The sequence below is a fragment of the Chrysoperla carnea genome, chromosome 3 (assembly GCF_905475395.1).
Source record: "Chrysoperla carnea chromosome 3, inChrCarn1.1, whole genome shotgun sequence".
NCBI classification, from domain to species: Eukaryota; Metazoa; Arthropoda; class Insecta; order Neuroptera; family Chrysopidae; genus Chrysoperla; species Chrysoperla carnea.
Genome location: NC_058339.1, coordinates 8,771,677 through 8,791,819, shown reverse-complemented (window position 1 = coordinate 8,791,819; position 20,143 = coordinate 8,771,677). Strand labels below are relative to the sequence as shown.

Here is a 20,143-nt window from a genome sequence, read left to right as displayed (position 1 = left end):
GATCAAGTTTATAATAATTCTTCTTTTTAAAATATAACGTTTAACTAATATAAATGAATGAAAATTCCAAAAAATTGATAATTATTTATAATAATAATTAAAAAATTGAGATCGCACAAAATATTTTTTTTAACATTTTTTTATATACTATTCTAAACACATTTCAAAACTTGATATAAAGATTCATCGACTGGCCCTGGATTCCGAGGTATAAACCTTAAGGCGCTCCACTATAGTGGGCGTATTTTATATATCCGATCATGGTCAGGATGTTCTCTAGGAAGATTCTTATTGTTGTCATTGAAATGCACAGACTGTCGAATTTTTTCAAACTTGTTTAAACTAATGGTCTCCTTTATTAGAGGTGTTCCAAGTACAGGATTCCAGTGATTCGTAACTCTAGGTAACTGTACAAGAGACATTATATATGCCACACCGATGAATTGCCTGATATCTTCCTCTGACACCCGAAAAGTACTATTGGGATCTTTCTGTACAATGTACAAATTAGTCTCTTCAGAAATTTTCTTTATAAGTCCTAGGGAAAATAAATGGAAAAAGAATTGTATTGGTGTGTCCAACTGAAGTAGATCAGAACCTAGGGTCTTGTTTCCTGTGAACATGAGCTGCTGTTCACTCAATTCAATATTCTTTTTTTTCCATTTCAAGTTCAGTTTTGGTAACTTTTCTTTAACGGGTTGTTTCTTGTAGGTTGCCCTTGGCCACTTATTTCTCGTGACGGAGCATTTTCAATACCAATATCCATTTCTAAATTGTTGGTTTGGTCAATTATTTCTCGTGACGGAGCATTTTCAATACCAATATCCATTTCTAAATTGTTGGTTTGGTCAATTATTTCTTGTGACAGAGAATTTTCAATATTTTCATCAATATCCATCTCTGAAACTATATCCTCAAAATCACTGAAATCTAGTGCAAAGTCGGGGTCTTCGAGACTGTCATCATCGAAATCCAAGTCATCATCACTATCTGCACCCAGAATAGCAGCAATGTCTTTATCACTAATAGAACGCTTATGAGACATTCTGAAACTAATAATAACATCTGTAAATAGTGTATGTAAATTTATAAAAAAAACTACGCTGTTCGTCTAATGTTGCCTACGGGCAACAAACTGTAATCGTGTAATAACACTCGTAAAAATATAAAATCTTGTCAGAAATAATAATAAATAATAAAGTTCAAACACTTACCTCTTCAATCAAAAAAAAAAAATAACAAAAACACTTGTAAAAATATAAATTTTTATTTATTAAACTCACAGCCGAAGAGCACTTTTCAAAAATACTGTCCGTTGAAAAAAAAAATTAAATTTTGCGACACGTAACGTCATCTAGTCTTGTTTTTTTGATAGTTTGTTAACTATAAGGGTGCATTCGCGTTGGACGCTTACGCGCTGTGAGCGCTCACGCTTATAAGCACAAATTTTTAGTGTTCGAGATGACCTATAAACGCTTAGAATCAATAACTAAATTTCGTTCGTTTTGGATATTGTGAGCGTCAATAATCATCAACATGACAACTGTTTATCAAATAATAAATAATTTATTAGAAATTATCGATGATGAGTCTGATGATAGTGATGAGTTTGATATGATTGAAGATAGTGATAATGATATGGAATGGGAGTATTGTAATACTCATTTGAATTTATCTTTCAAAAAAGAACCTTTACCAAGAATTAAAAACTTTGTTGAAGAGGTTATACCAGCATTTTCTGATACAGAATTCAAATCTCATTTTAGGTAAATATTTATTACAATTTAAGGATTTAGTTAACAAAAAATTATCTTAACCCTTCAGTTTAATTTTGAATTGTATTATTCACACGTAAATAAATTTTTTTTACACTTTAGGGTGTTTCGATCAACATTTGATTTTGTTCGTGAAAAAATTGAACCATCGTTAATGAGAAAAACCCCAGGATGTGAAATGATATCACCATACAAACAGTTATTCATCGCTTTATGGAAAATGGCTACTCCAGATTCGTATCGGTATTATAAAAAAATATTACTTATATTTTGCATAGCTGTAATTATTACAAATTAATTATTAATATAATACATTGTTCTTTAAGGTCGATTTGCCAAAGGTTTGGCGTCAGTTTTGTCGCAGCGTGGTACCACTCCACGTGGAGTGTACGAAGGGTCACATCAGCTCTAGTCGAAATAGCTCCGAATTTTATTACCTGGCCTGAAAATGAAAAGCTTGCTGAAATTTCTAATGAATTTGAAGCTACGAGCGGCTTTCGCAATGTTATCGGTGCAATTGATGGAACACATATAAATATACCCGCACCTCGAGAACATCCGGAATGTTATGTCAACAGAAAAGGACATCATTCAATTCAATTACAAGTAAGTAAGCTGTCATGTGAATTAAAAATATTTGTAAATATTCATTTTTACTGTTTGTTCAAAAATAGGCTATTTGTGATGCTCAATGTAAATTTATACATTGTTATGCTGGGAATGTTGGTTCTGTACATGACGCACGAGTATTACGTCTATCAGAAGTGAATGATTACCTCAACGATGAACAGAAATTCCCGAACGAATCTCATTTAGTCGGCGATGCAGCTTACCCTCTTCACAAACATTTACTTACACCATATCGAGATAATGGGCACTTATCAGCGAGACAAAAAAATTATAATTTTTGTCATTCATCAGCACGTATAGCAATTGAACGTGCATTTGGATTACTTAAAAAAAGATTTCGCAGTTTACTGACAGTTCTCGACATGAATCGAACTGATTTAATTCCTGAGTTCATAATCGCTTGTTGTGTCATGCATAATATATGCTTATCGAGAAACGATGAATTTCCGGTGGAGGAAATAATAGAACAAAATGGAAACATAAATGAAATGAATTATAATAGAATTTTACCTGCTGATGGTGTTGATAAACGGAATCGTATATGTGAGCAATTAATTATGAGAAATGTGTAATGAAAGCAACTATCATTTCAATAGCTAAAAATTACAATTATGAGAAATGAGCATGAACAGACTATATATTTTAAGATTTATATAATTATGTATACAAAAAAATTGTAAATTTTTCATAGGTGACGGTCCATTTTGTAAATCAAATAATATTATACATTTAATTAACAATTGTACATAAATGTTCAAGTGAATTAATTATTGGATGAAATAAAATAAAATCAAACAAATTTTTTATTTCGTTTATTATATTTAATAGTATAAAAGTTATTTTTTTTAAATTTTATTCAGAACCATAAAAATATATGATATTTAGACTATTTTAAGCCATTATCTAATTAAACTTTGAATAATACGTTTGTAACACTTAAAAATTACATTCTTAAAGTCAGTCCGACTTAATGAAAAACAGTCTTAAGCATAATTACATTAAAAAGAATTATTAGCTTTCACAAGCTTTTCTAATAAGTCTAAAGCTCGTTTTTTGTACTGATTTTGTACTGATTAAAAATTACATTCTTAAATTCAGTCCGATTTAATGAAAAACAGTCTTAAGCATAATTACATTAAAAAGAATTATTAGCTTTCACAAGCTTTTCTAATAGGTCTAAAGCTCGTTTTTTGTACTGATTAGCCTCTTCGGCTTTTTGGGCTTTAAAAGCCATGAATTCTTTGAACCGACGTTCCTTATTTTGTTCGCTTTTCATCAATCTCTCTTCAAAGGCAGCAATTAAATGACTCGCGGGGGTACTTTTTGCTTTTTTACCTGCCAACAAAAATATTATATTCTTATTAGTATAGAGAAATCTTTAAAAAAAATCAAATATCCTTACGGTTCGCTTCATTATCTACATCATTATTACTGCTACTTCCACAACTTTCGGATAAATTTCTTTTATTCCCAGTAGAAGAGCAAACTGCGACAGGTGTAATGGAAGGCTTGTCACCCATCAGATCATCCATTAACTTAAAAAATTAAAAATTAAAACTTATTTTTTTCTGGAAATGTAAACAGTTACCCTTACAGTCAAATACGGCCAATGTTTTGCAGAATTTCCAGACTTATTGTTATGGTCTTTTGTTTTTTTATAAGTTTTTTTCATTCCTGAAAATTTAGATAAGCACTGAGGTCCTGTAATGTTATGTCCGTGAGATTTCAGTTCAGCACTAATGTCCAACCACAATTTTTTTTGAGAAATTTTTCCACTATTGAAATCAATTTTTCGCTTTTGATATTCGTCAAGAAGCAAAAGAATAGCTTCATGAGGCCATTTAAATGCTGTAATAAACAATTGGCTGTTAAATTACATTCATGTAAATGCATATTAATAGATTTTGATTTATTTTGATTGAAATTACCTGAATCTTCACTTGGACTTCTCACGGATTCATCAATGCTTCCATCGCCATTAACATTAGTTTCTGAACCTTCAGGTTCTTCTGTGTCGGTTTCTAAATATTTACGATTACGGAGGTGAAAATTGAATTAATAATACAAATTTAAACTTATCATGACAATAAAAGTATTTTTTAAAGTATCTGAAAAGTTTCATGCACATTAAAACTAAAAAAAATTAATGAAACCTACCGCTAATAAATTGAGCATATTGTAAATCTTTTGATTCTTTAGCCTCTTGTAATTTGAAGTTTGCAAAAGTTTCATCTGATATAAATATAAGCCATTTCACCAAAAAAAAAAATAAGACAAAACTTCATTCATAACCAAACGTAATAAAAAGCTTGAATATTTTTCCTATTAATTACTAATTTTATATATATACCTGTTTGAAGTCGCTCATATTCACGGTCCGTAACAATAATTGTGTATATTTTATTATTTTCTGGATCAGTTAGCTCAACAAATAATTTTGGTTTACTGCTTGCCATTTTTGCGGGATTGTAAAGAATTTGACATTTGCAATAAATAAATGAAATTTATTGGTTAGATTATGCTTAAGTTGCATTCGTTTTGACAAATAGTAAAAATTGGCGCTCACACTTTTGCTGCCCTACCTATTTGGTGTGAGCATAAATGAGCGCGAAGTCTGTCTAGTACGCTCAGTCATGAGCGTACTTTATGTGACACTCACAGCGCCAAGTCGAACGATAAAAATGACATGTAAGCACGCTCACAGCGCGTAAGCGCCCAACGCGAATGCACCCTAAGATACATTGAATTATTTTCATATAAAATAATAATTATACATTTGGTAGTATTCCAAACGGTATGTTGCCTGTAGTCTACAGTATGATACAGAGGGTTAATTCTGTCGGAAGCTCTCGATGTGGTAGTTATATTATGTAATTCAAAATAATTCATGATATTTGGTGGCCCTCTTGTAGAAAGTGGTGTTACACATTGCTCGCTCTCTATCGTTAATCGGGATCAATAGGATTGGCCTTAAAATCATTTGTAGGATCATTTTGGAATTTTTGATTGCTATAAACGTCATAAGGAAAAAAATCTTCTTCATAAAATGCCAATCTATTAAATGGTACGATTCCCGGCTTAGCAAATGTGCTCGTAATATTTTTGGCGTTGAAAGATTCAAAGAAATCACTTTAGAAAGACTTAAAATATTATAAATAGTTGACGTGAAGTGGCCATTTTTCGATTTAATGAAAATACGCTACCAACTTATCATCTGATCCATCAAGCCCATTCCTCCCATTTCATGATTGTATCTTTATACAATCTTGGAGTCTTGGTACATCAATATATTTACTGCATTTTCTATCCCATCTTTTTACTATGCCCACTTCACTTGCCCCAATAAAATTTGATGCTAGTACTACTTTCTTATTATTTCCATCCATTTTACCACAACAATATCTGAGTTAGAATTGACCAATTCCTCTATACGCCCACTTTGTTCTTTTTTAGACTTCTTATCAGAAGTAAATGGAGAGTTTTGAAATCGGTTGACTATAATAGTACACGCAACGTGTATATTTTTTACTTTCAACTGTTGCAGAAGTTTGTATGAAGAAAAGAAGTTAACGAAATACAAATCATAGCCTTTATCATCCAGTCTTTTACATAACTCCAATATAATTGTAGCTGCAAATTCGTATTCCTTTAACAAAGATTCGTTCAGTATAGTCCCTGCACCTTGGTACATGATGAAATCGTAAGCGATTTCATCCTTCCCGCATAATAAAAATAATTTTATCCCCCATGGATTTGACTTATTTTTTATATATTGTTTTACACCTAAATACCCTTTAAAGGGTAAAATTTGTTCGTCAATACATATTTCTTGTTGGGAAGATAATTCCATCATTCTTTGCCCATTTTTTTCATAATTTGGCCGAAATTTATATCTGTTGTTGGCTTGTACTAAATTTTTGACTAAATGTAGGTTATTTCTTAGTTCGTAAAATCTATTTCTGGTCATATTATTTATGACACAATCGACCTGAAGCGTTTTATCCCAATATAAATTTATTTGGGGAAATTTAAGGCATCCCATCATTATATGCAATGCAAATAATGTTTTTATTTCTTTTCCCGTAGATAGTTTGAATTTTGTCTTGTCTTGCTGTTAATGCATTTCGGCAAAATAATCTAAGGGTAAATACTTATCAAAATATGATATTGGGAATAATACTTTTCCATTATTAAAACTTTCATTCCATTGTTGCAACTCAGGAGCCAGAAAAGCCTTTTTTCCCACATTATTTTCAATTTTTCCCTTGAGCTATTGGTTGTATATGCATTTTCCCTATTTTCTGTGGTCTCCTCAGCATCATAAATAGGTTCCTCTATTTCGGTCTGGGAAAGACCCAATAAGTCACCTATTCTCCTAAATTGATTGCCTTCTGATCTTCCTACAGGAACATCGAATATCAACGAATCGTCTTGTCCCACTTCATCACATTCTTCATCACTAATGTCGATTTCCGAATACAAAAATACTTTCAAAAAAAATTTTGCGGATGTAAAAAGAATTATTTAGAGTTTTTCTAACTCTATTTATAAAGTTTACACTCTCGTATGCGAAATAATTTGTTTCTGGATACTTAAGTTTTACAGAACGAAATTATAATGTCGACTGTAATTGATGGTTAAATTACCTCTTACGATAGGTAATTTATTTGTACAAATTTTTAAATATAAATAAAATTGTAGTTCAAACATGTAAGGGAATAAATCAGGTGAATGATGTAATCTGAAGAAATAACTGACAACAAATTTGAATTTGGTCTATTTATTTTAATTTTTTGATTGTAAAATCATATATATATAAAATATAAAATAACAATAACATATTATTGTTGGCATTCCATTTTGAAAATTTTTTAAGAAATTACGGTTTTAATTTTTTTTTTGCTGATGTAATTGCTCTACCAAGATAAGTATTTATTTTTTTTAACTCAAATAAAATCCTTTCGGATGAATAGTTTCTTTTTCTTAAAAAATTTTCAAAATTGAATGCTAACAACTCAACTTTCCTAGGTGTTAGGCATTCTCTGTCTCCCGTGTTGCACTGCTTTCGGACAACCTTTTTTGCAAGTGTTTCTGTTTTCCATACAGCATGTGCCATCGTTATAACAAATTTTGATGGCACATCTGTATGGCTTGCGTCCCTGAAAGCAGCGCTTGGGATATACAGATTGTCGCCAAATAAAAATTTATCATTGTTTATGTCGTAATAAGGGAAATCTCTTGTTGGGAGGACCTGCTTTTTTCCCTCTCCAGCAGCTTCTAAAATTGTTGATTTCGCAGCATGTTGATTTCGACTCTGCTCTGTGTCCTGTAAAAGTTTAAAAAAAAAAAGTTAAAAAGAATTATTACGAAATGCTCTTAAAAACGAATACTTAAAAGAACAAATAATAGACCGCATGAAAATACCATAATCACCAATTTTTTGTAATTACCTTTATTTTTATAAAAGTGACACGTGGAGCACACCTTGTTTTTTATACTCCCAGTAATAAATTTTTTGTTATTTAGCTTGACTTTTATTAAGATTTAATTTAATTTAATGTTAATGCATTGCATCAACATCTTCAGAAATACTAAACATTAATTTACAAAGTCGTATTTATATACAAAAAAGTTATATAATTGTCAGGTGATTTAAAAAATAAAAAATTGTCAACAAGCGAATTGTGTAAGAAAACAAATCAGTTGACTTGTCAAGTTATAAATAAAATGGAATTAAAATATAAATATAGGGGAACAGAAGGCAGAACGGACCACTTAAAAAACAAAATGGCAGTAGCTATTATATAAAAATTAAAAATTTGGAAAAGCCAAACTTTATGAATTTTGGAACAATTCAAAGATTGAAATATAAAATTGAAAAAATATTTTAAAAAGGGATGGGGAAAGCGATTTTTATGTGATGGATGATGTATCACTTCATTGCCCTTATGGAAAAAATAAACTGTTACAAAGTCATACAAAGTTTTAATAAGAGTTCTTAAAGTCTTACTTTCTCTTACAAACTCTGAAAAAGTCTTCTAAACTCTGAATAAGATCTAATAAGACGTAAAAAGTATGAATTATTCCATCTTTTCGGCCGCTGCCAGAAGAGTTATTCAGAGTTAATAAAACTTACTAAAAGAGTTAGTAAGACTTTTTCAGAGTTTTTAAAAAAATACTTAAAAAAAGTTTTGAATAGTTTTTTGAGGCTGTAAAAAGAATTATTCCGACTTTTTAAAACTTTCAATGGTAAGTTTATAGGCTATAAAAAGAATTAGTAAGAGTTTTTAATACTTAAAAAAAGTATTTTATAAAAATGTCAAAAGAATTAGTAAGAGTTTTTCTGACTTATTAAAAGTTTATTTGAAAATTTATGTGGCTGTAAAAAGAATTAGTAAGACTTTTTAATATTTTCAAAAATTTTTTTTTGAAAAATTTTTGCGGCTCTAAAAAGAATTATTTAGTTTTTCTAACTCTATTTATAAAGTTTACACTCTCGTATGCGAAATAATTTGTTTCTGGATACTTAAGTTTTACAGAACGAAATTATAATGTCGACTATAATTGATGGTTAAATTACTTCTTACGATAGGTAATTTATTTGTACAATTTTTTAAATATAAATAAAATTGTAGTTCAAACATGTAAGGGAATAAATTAGGTGAATGATGTAATCTGAAGAAATAACTGAAAACAAATTTGAATTTGGTCTATTTATTTTAATTTTTTTTTTTGTAAAATCATATATATAAAATATAAAATAACAAAAACAATAACAATAACAATAAACAATAACAATAACATATTATTGTTGGCATTCCATTTTGAAAATTTTTTAAGAAATTACAGTTTTAATTTTTTTTTGGCTGAGGTTATTGATCTACCAAGATAAGTATTAATTTTTTTAAGCTCAAATAAAATCCTTTCGGATGAAAAATTTCTTTTTTTCATAAAATTTTCAAAATGGAATGCCAACAATTCCACTTTTCTGGGTGTTAGGGGTTGCCGGTCTCCCGTGTTGCGCTGCTTTCGGACAACCTTTTCGGAAAGTATTTCTGTTTTCCATACAGCATGTGCCATCGTTATAACAAATTTTGATGGCACATCTGTATGGCTTGCCTCCCTGAAAGCAGCGCTTGGAATGTACATATTGTCACCAAATAAAAATTTTCCATGATTTATGTCGTAATAAGGGAGGACCTGCTCTTTTATCTCGCCAGCAGCTTTTTGACTCTGATGTGTGTCCTGTAAAAGTTTAAAAAAAAAAAAAAAAGTTAAAAAGAGTTTTTATGAAATGCTCTTAAAAACGAATACTTAAAAGAACAAATAATAGACCGCATGAAAATACCATATATGATTATTGTATACGGAAAAATATATAATAATTATGTAAGTGAACAAAAACGGCATATATCTTCATATACAACTCATTATATACATAATATAGTAAGTTTTAACCTCCTAGGGCCCCCAGAGTTGTAAGTCCAATTTTCAATTTTTTGCACAAAATTAATATTTGCTTTAAGACCCGGGGATATCAATATTTATATTTTTAGAATAAAATAAATGCTTCATATTTCGTTGATAATCATAGCTAACATTGATATTTCACTGTTTAGTGTGTTATTAGCATTGAAATATAAAGATGATAGACTATAAATTTGACGTGTGTCAACTATCGGGAAGATTAGAAAAGAAATAATATCGTCAGTTAAAAAAATAAGTACAAAAAAATGTACTGTCAGCCAAGGTGACTACTATAATTTAAAAAAAAAAAAAACTGTACGCGGAGCCTTAGGAGGTAAATATAATCAATTAAATATGTAAGTTGATAACTTAGTACATATAACATATATTGATAATTATACGGTTGGGCATATAAGAGAAAACATACATATATAGAAATATGCACAGAATGGGTCATTTTAAACTATAATAGCCAATAGCTCGTTTTGTAGAAGCTAATCAATAAAAAAAATAATTTAAACAAAAATTGTAGAGTTTGATGTGGAGGACACATGCTCTGACATCAGAATGAATATTTAATAGCCAATTTAAATTGTAAACCGTTAGAGATACAATAACACTTTCGATTAGAAAGTTCAACCTTATAAAAAGACTGACTGTTGAAATACTGTTTTAAAACTTTTTTTCGAAAAACGTTAATTTTCGGAGGAAATGTGACACAAAGTCATGGGCACAGCGAATATCCTCTATTGTTCTTGACATCTTTTGGCTAAAGCATTTTTCCCTAGTTAGTGGAATTTTTTATTACGATTAAATGCAATAATGACTGTCATTTTCGAAGAAATGGTTTAGATGAAAAATGTTAGCATTTGTATGAGAATAATCTTTCTAATTTAAAATGTTATTCTATCTCATACCGTTTAAGATCTAAATTGGTTAGTAAAGAAACCTGAAGAACTAGATCCAATCCGATGTCAGATCATGATGTCCCCCATCAAACTCTACAACTTTTTTCTAGATTATTTTTTTATTAGTTAACTACAAAACGAGCTATTAGCCATTATAGATTAAAATGACCCACCCTGTATAATAAAATCGCCAAAAAAAGTCAAAACTAAAATGAAACGCGAAAAACAGATTTAAGACGTTAAAAAATACTGCTCGTTTTTTACTTGATTGATGAAGTTAAAAGTAAAGGGAATGATTGTCGTGCTCAAAGTAAAGATAAAGAAAGTTCAAAAAAAAAAAAAAAAACATTAAAATTTTAGAAATATGTAATTGAAGTTAAAAAAAGTGGAGTTTTTATTAGAAAATCGTTAGCAAATTAAGTAAAGCGAGCCAAAATTAAGTTTTTTGAAGTTATACTTCTTTTGGCGCGTTTTGATGAGAGTGAATTTGTGAGCTGCGCGCGCACGAACGACATGGTGAAGTTAGCCACAGAATTGAAATAATAAAAAAATATATCAACACTGAATATAGTTACAGTACTGAGTCTTCATACTATACAGTACACAGTACTTATATCCCTCAGCCAGTTCAAGTCAATGGTTGTGAAATATAGTATTCATATGAATAATTAATTTTGAATATTAATTTTATATAATTATTCATTTTTCTTCAATTTATTACATATATAAATATTATTTGTAAACTTTTGACATTGTGTTGTGAAAAAACTGTAAAAACTTTAAGTGTTTTCAAATATTAGAGGTTAATTTTGTAAGTATAATATATAGATATATTTCTAAAGAACTTATTATTTTTCTAACAAATAATCAAATAATAATAAAATTTAATTATTTATTATTTATTATTTATTACTTTAGATAATAATATTTTATCATTTTGTGAATCGAATCGAATAATTTTAATAATCTCTTTTTAATTTATATTACAGATTACTTGAATAATTTTCCGGCATTTAATAGAAAACATCTAGCATTGTACTTCAATATACTGGCAAGTATTTTAATTCAAGTGATAATTATTAACTGTGAAAATATTGATTACAAAGAAATTAATTATCTAAGTTAATTAATAAATAATAAATAATGAAATATTCAATAAGAAACATTATTTATTTTAGATTAATAATTAATGTATTTTACAATGATTAATTGTAAACTATATTAATACTTGGCAAGTCCAAAATTAGTTCATTCACGAAAATCATGAATACTATCAAAAAATCAAATTCTTTTGAAGACATTTTACAGCATGTTCTATAATTTAAATGTTACTTATTTGTGATTTTTTTCATTTTAGTTGCGATGCCGATGACTAATGCAGAAATTTGTCGGCGTTACCGAAAGCGCAAAAAATCTAAATCGGAAGGAAATATATCTACAGCAGAACCCAAGCGACCTTATGAACAACGGCAACAAACATGTAACATGGATTCAAACCAAGCTGCAACTCCTGAGCCTCGATCAGAATCTGTTAATATTACAGTGAATCAAGTTGATGAAAATTTCAATATTGTTACGTTAATAAAATATTTTTTATTTAAACAAAATCTTTTTGATTGATTTTAATATTTATTGTCGATTACTACTGCATTTGAGTTATTTTAAATTTTTTTCATACGCCAAAGAAGTATAACTTCTAACGCGTGTACATAAGTACACACACTCTTTTTTTTTTTTTTCTTGGTTTGTTGAATGAATAACTTACAACATGAACTGATACACATTATAGAAAAATCAATTAATTTTGTTCAGCAAAAATTTTATTTACTGAATTCGACAAAACTGGAGAGGTGACAGCCCTACCTAATATAATCTACATCAGTATTAAGCTTAAATTGCAAATTAAATAATTACCTCAATAGTATCAGGAATAAATTCGACATCATTTTTATCGTTGTTTGTATCATTGGTTGAAGCTTCGACACCGCGGGGTATTATTTCATTTCTTCCATCAAAATATGTTTCTTCCTAAAATTTTTGAATTATGCCACTATTAGCAAATTTAATGAAATATTAGTTTTTATCATGTTCTTATTAACTCCCTTTCATGTACATCTATTCGGGTGGAATTTCGTAATTGATTTTAGAATAACTTTCCGATGAATTAGAGACTTGAAATTCGGAATATAGTCTGTTAACAGTTCAGAATTTGTATGTGATTTTAAATCTTCACGGAGCTCCGAGAAATATTTTATACTTTTTAGTCTGTTTTAAAAACATGGTTTAACATTTTTAATCAAATTGATTCACGGGCCAAAAATAATATGTACTTGATTCAGACTTGGTTTACTAAGTCGAAATTTCAGAGAACAAACTCAGGATTTTGTTTTTACGGAAGTATAAAATACATTGAGTTTTCACTTTGTTTGAAACTTATTCAACTTAAATTAGAATGCAAAAAAGTCAAAACTAAAATGAAACGCGAAAAACAGATTTAAGGCGTTAAAAAATACTGCTCGTTTTTGACTTGATTGATGAAGTTAAAAGTAAAGGGAATGATTGTCGTGCTCAAAGTAAAGATAAAGAAAGTTAAAAAAAAAAAATAAATAAATAAAAACATTAAAATTTTAGAAATATGTAATTGAAGTCAAAAAAAAAATGGAGTTTTTATTAGAAAATCGTTAGCAAATTAAGTAAAGCGAGCCAAAATTAAGATTTTTTTTTCTCGGTTTGTTGAATGAATAACTTACAACATGAACTGATACACATTATAGAAAAATCAATTAATTATGTTCAGCAAAAATTTTATTTACTGAATTCGACAAAACTGGAGAGGTGACAGCCCTACCTAATATAATCTACATCAGTATTAAGCTTAAATTGCAAATTAAATAATTACCTCAATAGTATCAGGAATAAATTCGACATCATTTTTATCGTTGTTGGTAACATTTGTTTCTGGTGGCTCCACAAATAAACTATCATTATTTCGCTCTTCCTGGTGTAAATTTAAATTATTTTCAATATTACTTAATTTGGTATTTTGTGTGTGAGCTTCTAAAATTGCATTCATTTTTATTTTCTTGGAATCAACCAGATTTTGTTTTTTATACTGAATGATAAAAAAAAAAAAAAAAAATTATGTTAATAATAATAATAAAAAAAAAATACAATCAATATAAATTTCATAAAGTCTATAGCATGTCACAAAGATGCTTAAAACTATAACTTCGACTTACTTTTCTTTTTTTTTTAATTTTTAATAAATCTTCATCGCTGCTGCTAGAAGAATCTAATGCCGACATGTTTCGCACATTAGGCAATCTCAATCGTGCCTCTGGATCGGCCAATTCTTTAGAATAATCTGAAAATTATCAAATTTTTATACTACTATTTCGAAAAATTTTGACTATTGACTTTTTTAAAAAATTTTGAGAAAAGCGCGATTAAAGTTTGATACATGAATAAAACAGAGAAAAAAATACATGTAAAGGTGTCCGGAGACTCTTTTGTCTATCACTCGGAAAATCTTGATTCTAATGACTTCAAATTTTCAGAGGAAAAAAAAATGTATTTATTTCATTCTCAAAATATATAAGAAAATGTGATATTTTCTGTAATTTTTAGGTATCTAATTCGAAAAATAACTTCGTTATGTGATGAACAGAATTAAAATTTTAAAACACAAAACTCAGTGCATATAATATCGTAAACATTTCAAATTAGTTACTTTCCATTAAAGCTTAAAGAACTAACCACTAAAAAACAATACTATTGACGAACAATGTCTTGAAAAATACGATAATATTCTATTTTATTGAAGTTAGCCGACGTTTTAATAATTTTTTAATTTTTATCGAAGAAACTAAAAATTTGCATTTTGTTTTTAATTGTACCTGTACTTACTTTTTTAAGTTAATTTCTACATGTGTATATTTTTTTTTTTTTATATATAAAAATATATAAAATAATTTCTTGATTTTATATATTGATCAAGAAATTATTTTTTTTAAACGTAAAATAATTATTAGACGTCTGCGACTTATTTGCTATAAACAAAAATATTCTTCTATTACCGTAAAATGGGGTGGATAGGAACAATTCTGAACTTCAAAAAGAAAATTAAGGTATCTCTTCACGGGTATACTACGGTATGAGGATGGAAATTGTTGAGTCTTTATGGTGTCTTTGATTTTAGATATAAAACTATACAATTAGTTTTTCAATTTCCACAAAAATGACTTAAATATATGCTTTTGGGGTTATTAGGGAAATTGGGGAGAATGGAGACGAACAAAGGGTCAATAGAGAAATTTATTAGGGCTGTCACTGGTGTAATAAATTATTATTGGTTTTTTATTTCAAAATCAACAAATGTATAAAAAGTAAACTATGAGATCACATGTTTTAATATTAAAAAAAACTCTCAAATAAAAAATTAAAAAAAAGCATTCCAATAACAATAATCGTAAAAAAATTAAATAAATTAAATAAATGAGATCACAAATTCTTTGGTATATACTGGAGTAAATCTAAGCAAAAAAAGGCTGTTATATGGATTAAAAGTTCGAGCAGCAAAACTTTGGGGTTTTTCTTTTCACATCAAAATAAGTATTTTTTGAAATTTTTTACTTTCCCGGAGTGGTGCAACATGTTTAAAAAACAAAATGGCGTCAAAAATGAAATTTTTTTCAGAAATTTTATCATTTTTATTTTATATTCGCAAAAGGAGGCATCGGTGCATATCCAAATTTGGTAGGTTTGTAGTCCATGTTAAGAACTACTCCTCATAATTTTTTGGTGGGGTTTCGTCCCTTCCCCTCCCAGTTATATATATATGTATCCATACATATGGTAAAACAGTTCATTTGACTATAACTTGAAAAATATTCGATTGATTTTAATGAAACTAATATCAATAGTAGGTTTTATTACTTACAACTTTCGGTTAAAATTTTAGCGAAATCCGTTAAATAGTTCGGCCAAAATTTCCAATTTAGGGAATTGTTTAAAATGGCTGCCATTTTATGCCATTTTGTCCTACGAGGTTAAATTTTTTTTTAAATTGTAGCATTTTTTATTATCTTTCGATTTTGTAATAAGTGGCTTACCCGTAAAATGACTCCTTGATCCATATTTTTGCGAAAAACGGAAAATTTAATACTTTCTGGAAATAATTGTTTTCAGGTTATGGGCCCAGATTTTCTCTGGGTAGTGCGCGATGTTAAAAATAAATTAATAAAAATAAAAACTGAAAACAGTCTAACAATAAAATTAGTGAGGTTACGTATATTGGAACAGCGTGGAAAATTCTATGTACTTTTTGGAGGGAAAACGTGTTGATTAAATTACAATTTAAGATGGCTGTTAATAATATAGTAGTGCCTATTTTGGAGGCAAATAACTACAATAATTGGGAATTTCGAATGAAACTAATTTTGCAAAGAGAAAACTGCAGCAAAGCATTAGAAGATCCACCAGAAGAAACAGCAACTAATGAAGTGAAGTTGTCCTTCTCGAAAGCGGATATTAAAGCTCAATCATTAATTGTACAAGGGGTGTCAGACAAACATTTGGATATAATTAAAGACTGCACAAGTGCAAAATCGCAATTCGAAAGTTTAAAAAATGTGTTTGTGAGAACAAGCTCGTTCACAAAATTATCTCTGTGGAGGAAGTTAATTAACCTTAAACATGATGTGAATGAAGGGTTAGAAGACCATTTCTTCAAATTTGAAACTATAATTCGCGAACTTAAAGATCAAGGATCAAACATCAATGATAGTGATCAAGTATGTCATTTTCTTCTCTCTTTACCTTCTAAATACGATATAGTCGTCACAGCCATCGAAACTATTAAAGATGTTAAGATGGATTTCGTGAAATCAAGGTTACTGGATGAAGAGTTGAAAATAAGTTCCAAAGACAGTATTGAAAATGAAACGGTGTTCAAAGCTAGTACAAATAAAGGATGTTTCACATGTGGTAGTACATTGCATATACAAGTATATTGTCCAAAAAGAAAAGTCCCACCACATAGAGAAGGAAATAAAAACTTTCAACAAAATAATAGAGGTTGGAATACAAATTATAAAAATTACCAAAATGAAAGCTATCAAAATAAAAGGGATAATTATCGTGAAAGTAAACAAGCAGCTAATACAGCTGAAGATACCTATGTAAATTTATACGCAGCAAATGTTTGTAATGAAAAAACCGGAAAAATAGTTTTTGTGTTGGATTCTGGAGCAAGCAATCATTTTGTTCAAGATTGTTTGGAACCTGTTATGCATGACGTTGAAAAATTGACACACTTTGTCGAAATTTGTACTGCGAATGGTCAAGTCATGAGAACAAATAAACAAGGAGTATTGAAAGCGGAATGTCAAGGTCGAAAAATAAATATTAAAGCACTTATCGTTCCAGAAATCAAACATAATCTTATATCAGCGTCAAAAATGACAGACAATGGTCATAAAATAATAGTCGAACAAGAAAAAACGATAATAACTAGTAACAATTTTAATTTAGAATGTGAAAAGGAAAATGGTTTATTCGTTCTAAAATTAGACGAAATAATAAAGAAAACAGAAAACTGTCAGGTAATGGTTAAAAATTTGTGGCATAAACGATTAGGACATGCAAGTAAAGAAGCTATTGCAAAGTTGGGATTAAAAATGTCAGATACAATTTGTTCATCGTGTGTAGAAGGAAAAGCTACTAGATATCCTTTTAAAAGAAATGAACAAAAAGCAAAAACTATTGGAGAGCTTGTACACAGCGATATATGTGGACCAATAAATCCAGGGACGTATGACGAAGGTAAATATTTTCAAATCATCTTGGATGATTGCAGTCACTTTGTAGTTGTGAAAATATTAAAATTCAAAAATGAAGCTGAAAAAAATATAAAAGAATATGTAAATGAAATGGAAAGACAATTTGACATACGAGTAAAAAGGTTTAGGTTTGATAATGGGGGAGAATTCTCATCGGAAAATTTCAAGAATTTTTGTAGACAAAAAGGAATTAGATTAGAATATACGATGGCGTATAGTCCTCAACAAAATGGAAAATCAGAACGTATGAATAGGACCCTACTGAATATGATTCGAACAAAAATAGCAGACTCAGGTATACCAAAAACTCTGTGGGGAGAAGCACTAAAGTGCTCAGTGTACGAGTTGAACAGAACACCAACAACTGGATTAGAATCAAATCAAACTCCTTCGATAATGTGGCATGGACGAAATGATATAAGTAAACTGAAAATATTTGGATGTAGAAGTTGGTTCACAATAATGCCAAAAGGTAGCAAACTTGAACCCAAGGCCAAGAAGGCAGTTATGGTTGGTTATTGCGGTGGAGGGTATCGATTATGGTTACCAGATGAAAATAAGATCATCAAGTCGAGAGATGTACGGTTTGATGAAAATATAATGGAGTATAAATTTAAAAATAATGAAGAAAAGAGATATCTGCGAGCCGAAGTAGACGTGGATCAAGAAGAAGAAACCGAAATAAATACAAAGAAGATTGAAACAGACGAAGAAAATGAAGAAAATAAAAATCATGAAGAAAGTGAAGAAGAAGATGTCGTGTCAGCCAATACAAGAACAAAATCTGGGCGAAGTATTACAAGACCGAAAAATTTATCCGACTATGAAATATATGAAGCATATTGTTTATTGTCAAGTTCAAGTGAAGAACCGAAAACGTACAAAGAAGCAGCAAAATCACCAGAATGGCAACAAGCGATAGAACGTGAATTAGAATCTCACAAGAAACTGGAAACATGGTCATTAGCCGAACTTCCAGAAGATAAAATAGCTATTGATACACGATGGATTTTTAAAATCAAAGAAGGTGGTCAGAAGAAAGCCCGATTAGTAGCAAAAGGCTTTCAAGTGCCCAAAGAAGACGAAGAGTTTAGTTATTCACCAGTTTGTAGACTTTCAACTATCAGAATTTTGTTATCAATAACAATTCAAAGAAATTGGACACTAAGTCAAATAGACGTTCCAACAGCATTTCTTAATGGAATATTGGAAAATGACGTGTACATAAAAACACCCGAAGGTTTAAATTGTCAATCTCAAGTGTTGAAATTGAATAGAGCCTTGTATGGTTTAAGAAATGCACCAAAATGCTGGAATATTAAATTCAATGAAGTTATGACGAAACTTAAGTTTAATCGTTCAGAGTATGATTATTGCCTATATAAAAACAATGATGTGTATTTGATATTGTTTGTTGACGATGCGCTAATTACAGGACCAAAAGAGAAAGTTGAAAAGTTGGTGAAAGATTTATACATTGAATTCAATGTTAAAAACATAAAAGAAGTAAAAATGTTCTTAGGAATGGAAATCCATAAAACAACGAATGAAATCAAGATAACTCAACATAAAATGACTTTGCGATTACTAAATGAATTCAATATGATGGAATGTCGTTCTGTTGAAACACCAATGGAACAAAATTTTCAGATAGATGAAACACAACAGGTTTTGGTAAACATTCCTTACAGAAGATTGGTGTGTAGTTTGATGTATCTTGCAGTCGTCAGTAGACCGGATATAACTTTCAGTGTATCAGTGTTAAGTCGATACCTTGATAAACCTACGATGCAACTTTGGAAAGCTGCAAAACGAATCCTAAGATACCTAAGTGCAACAATGGATTATGGAATCAAATTCGAAAAAGGAGAAAGTGGTTTAGAAGGAATGTGTGATGCTGATTGGGGTGGAGATAAACAAAGCAGGAAAAGTATTAGCGGATTTGCTGGTTTTCATTCTGGAAATATTATTGCATGGCACTCAAGGAAACAAAATTGTGTCGCACTGTCATCTATGGAAGCAGAATATGTGTCAGCAAGTATTGCAACGCAAGAATTGGTAAATTTGAAAGGTGTTTTATCCGAATTTGGTGAATCAGTTCCAATTATATTAAAAATTGACAATCTGAGTGCAATTTCTTTAGTTAAAAATTTTGAAAACTCAAAAAGAAGTAAACACATTGAAATCAAGTATCACTTTATAAAAGATTTGTGTAATAAAAAACAGGTTGTTTTGAAATACGTGTGCTCAAAAGAAAACTGTTCAGACATTTTCACAAAAGCTCTTGGCAGAGAAAAATTTCAAAATTTTAGAAACCTTTTTGTGAGTGCTTAAATTATATTAATTGAAATGTGTACTTTTTTTTTTTTTTTTATAATTGAAATTTTTTTTATTTTGTTTTACAATTGAAATGTATACTTTATTTTTTTTAATACATTTAAATTGAGGCGGTGTGTTAGATATTAAAATTGAAATACGCGCCTCTTATAATTTTATGTAAACAATATATACCTAGATGGCACAT

The 20,143-nt window shown here is 29.4% G+C and overlaps 2 protein-coding genes across 2 annotated transcripts; one reads left to right on the top strand and one right to left on the bottom strand.

Moving 5' to 3' along the window:
* Window positions 1-1,462: 1,462 nt before the first annotated feature.
* LOC123295830 (putative nuclease HARBI1) lies at window positions 1,463-3,100 on the top strand. Its single transcript, XM_044877291.1, has 4 exons — window positions 1,463-1,766; window positions 1,878-2,018; window positions 2,102-2,381; window positions 2,450-3,100. Exons 1-4 carry the CDS (start codon window positions 1,537-1,539, stop codon window positions 2,975-2,977), a joined length of 1,179 nt encoding a protein of 392 aa, XP_044733226.1. The 5' UTR covers window positions 1,463-1,536; the 3' UTR covers window positions 2,978-3,100.
* Window positions 3,101-3,456: 356 nt separating this feature from the next.
* Window positions 3,457-4,987, bottom strand: LOC123295829. The gene is made up of 6 exons (XM_044877290.1): window positions 4,756-4,987; window positions 4,563-4,637; window positions 4,334-4,426; window positions 4,000-4,253; window positions 3,808-3,940; window positions 3,457-3,740 (listed from the first exon to the last, which is right to left on the bottom strand). Exons 1-6 carry the CDS (start codon window positions 4,859-4,861, stop codon window positions 3,541-3,543), a joined length of 861 nt encoding a protein of 286 aa, XP_044733225.1. The 5' UTR covers window positions 4,862-4,987; the 3' UTR covers window positions 3,457-3,540.
* Window positions 4,988-20,143: the final 15,156 nt, after the last annotated feature.

Coding starts and splice junctions, on each gene's coding strand:
- LOC123295830 (XM_044877291.1), top strand. CDS start 1,537: ATGACAACTGTTTATCAAATAATAAATAATTTATTAGAAATTATCGAT. Junction 2,019..2,101: donor GCTACTCCAGATTCGTATCG/GTATTATAAAAA, acceptor TTGTTCTTTAAG/GTCGATTTGCCAAAGGTTTG. Junction 2,382..2,449: donor ATCATTCAATTCAATTACAA/GTAAGTAAGCTG, acceptor GTTCAAAAATAG/GCTATTTGTGATGCTCAATG.
- LOC123295829 (XM_044877290.1), bottom strand. CDS start 4,861: ATGGCAAGCAGTAAACCAAAATTATTTGTTGAGCTAACTGATCCAGAA. Junction 4,638..4,755: donor ATATGAGCGACTTCAAACAG/GTATATATATAA, acceptor TATTTATATCAG/ATGAAACTTTTGCAAACTTC. Junction 3,741..3,807: donor TGTAGATAATGAAGCGAACC/GTAAGGATATTT, acceptor TTTTGTTGGCAG/GTAAAAAAGCAAAAAGTACC.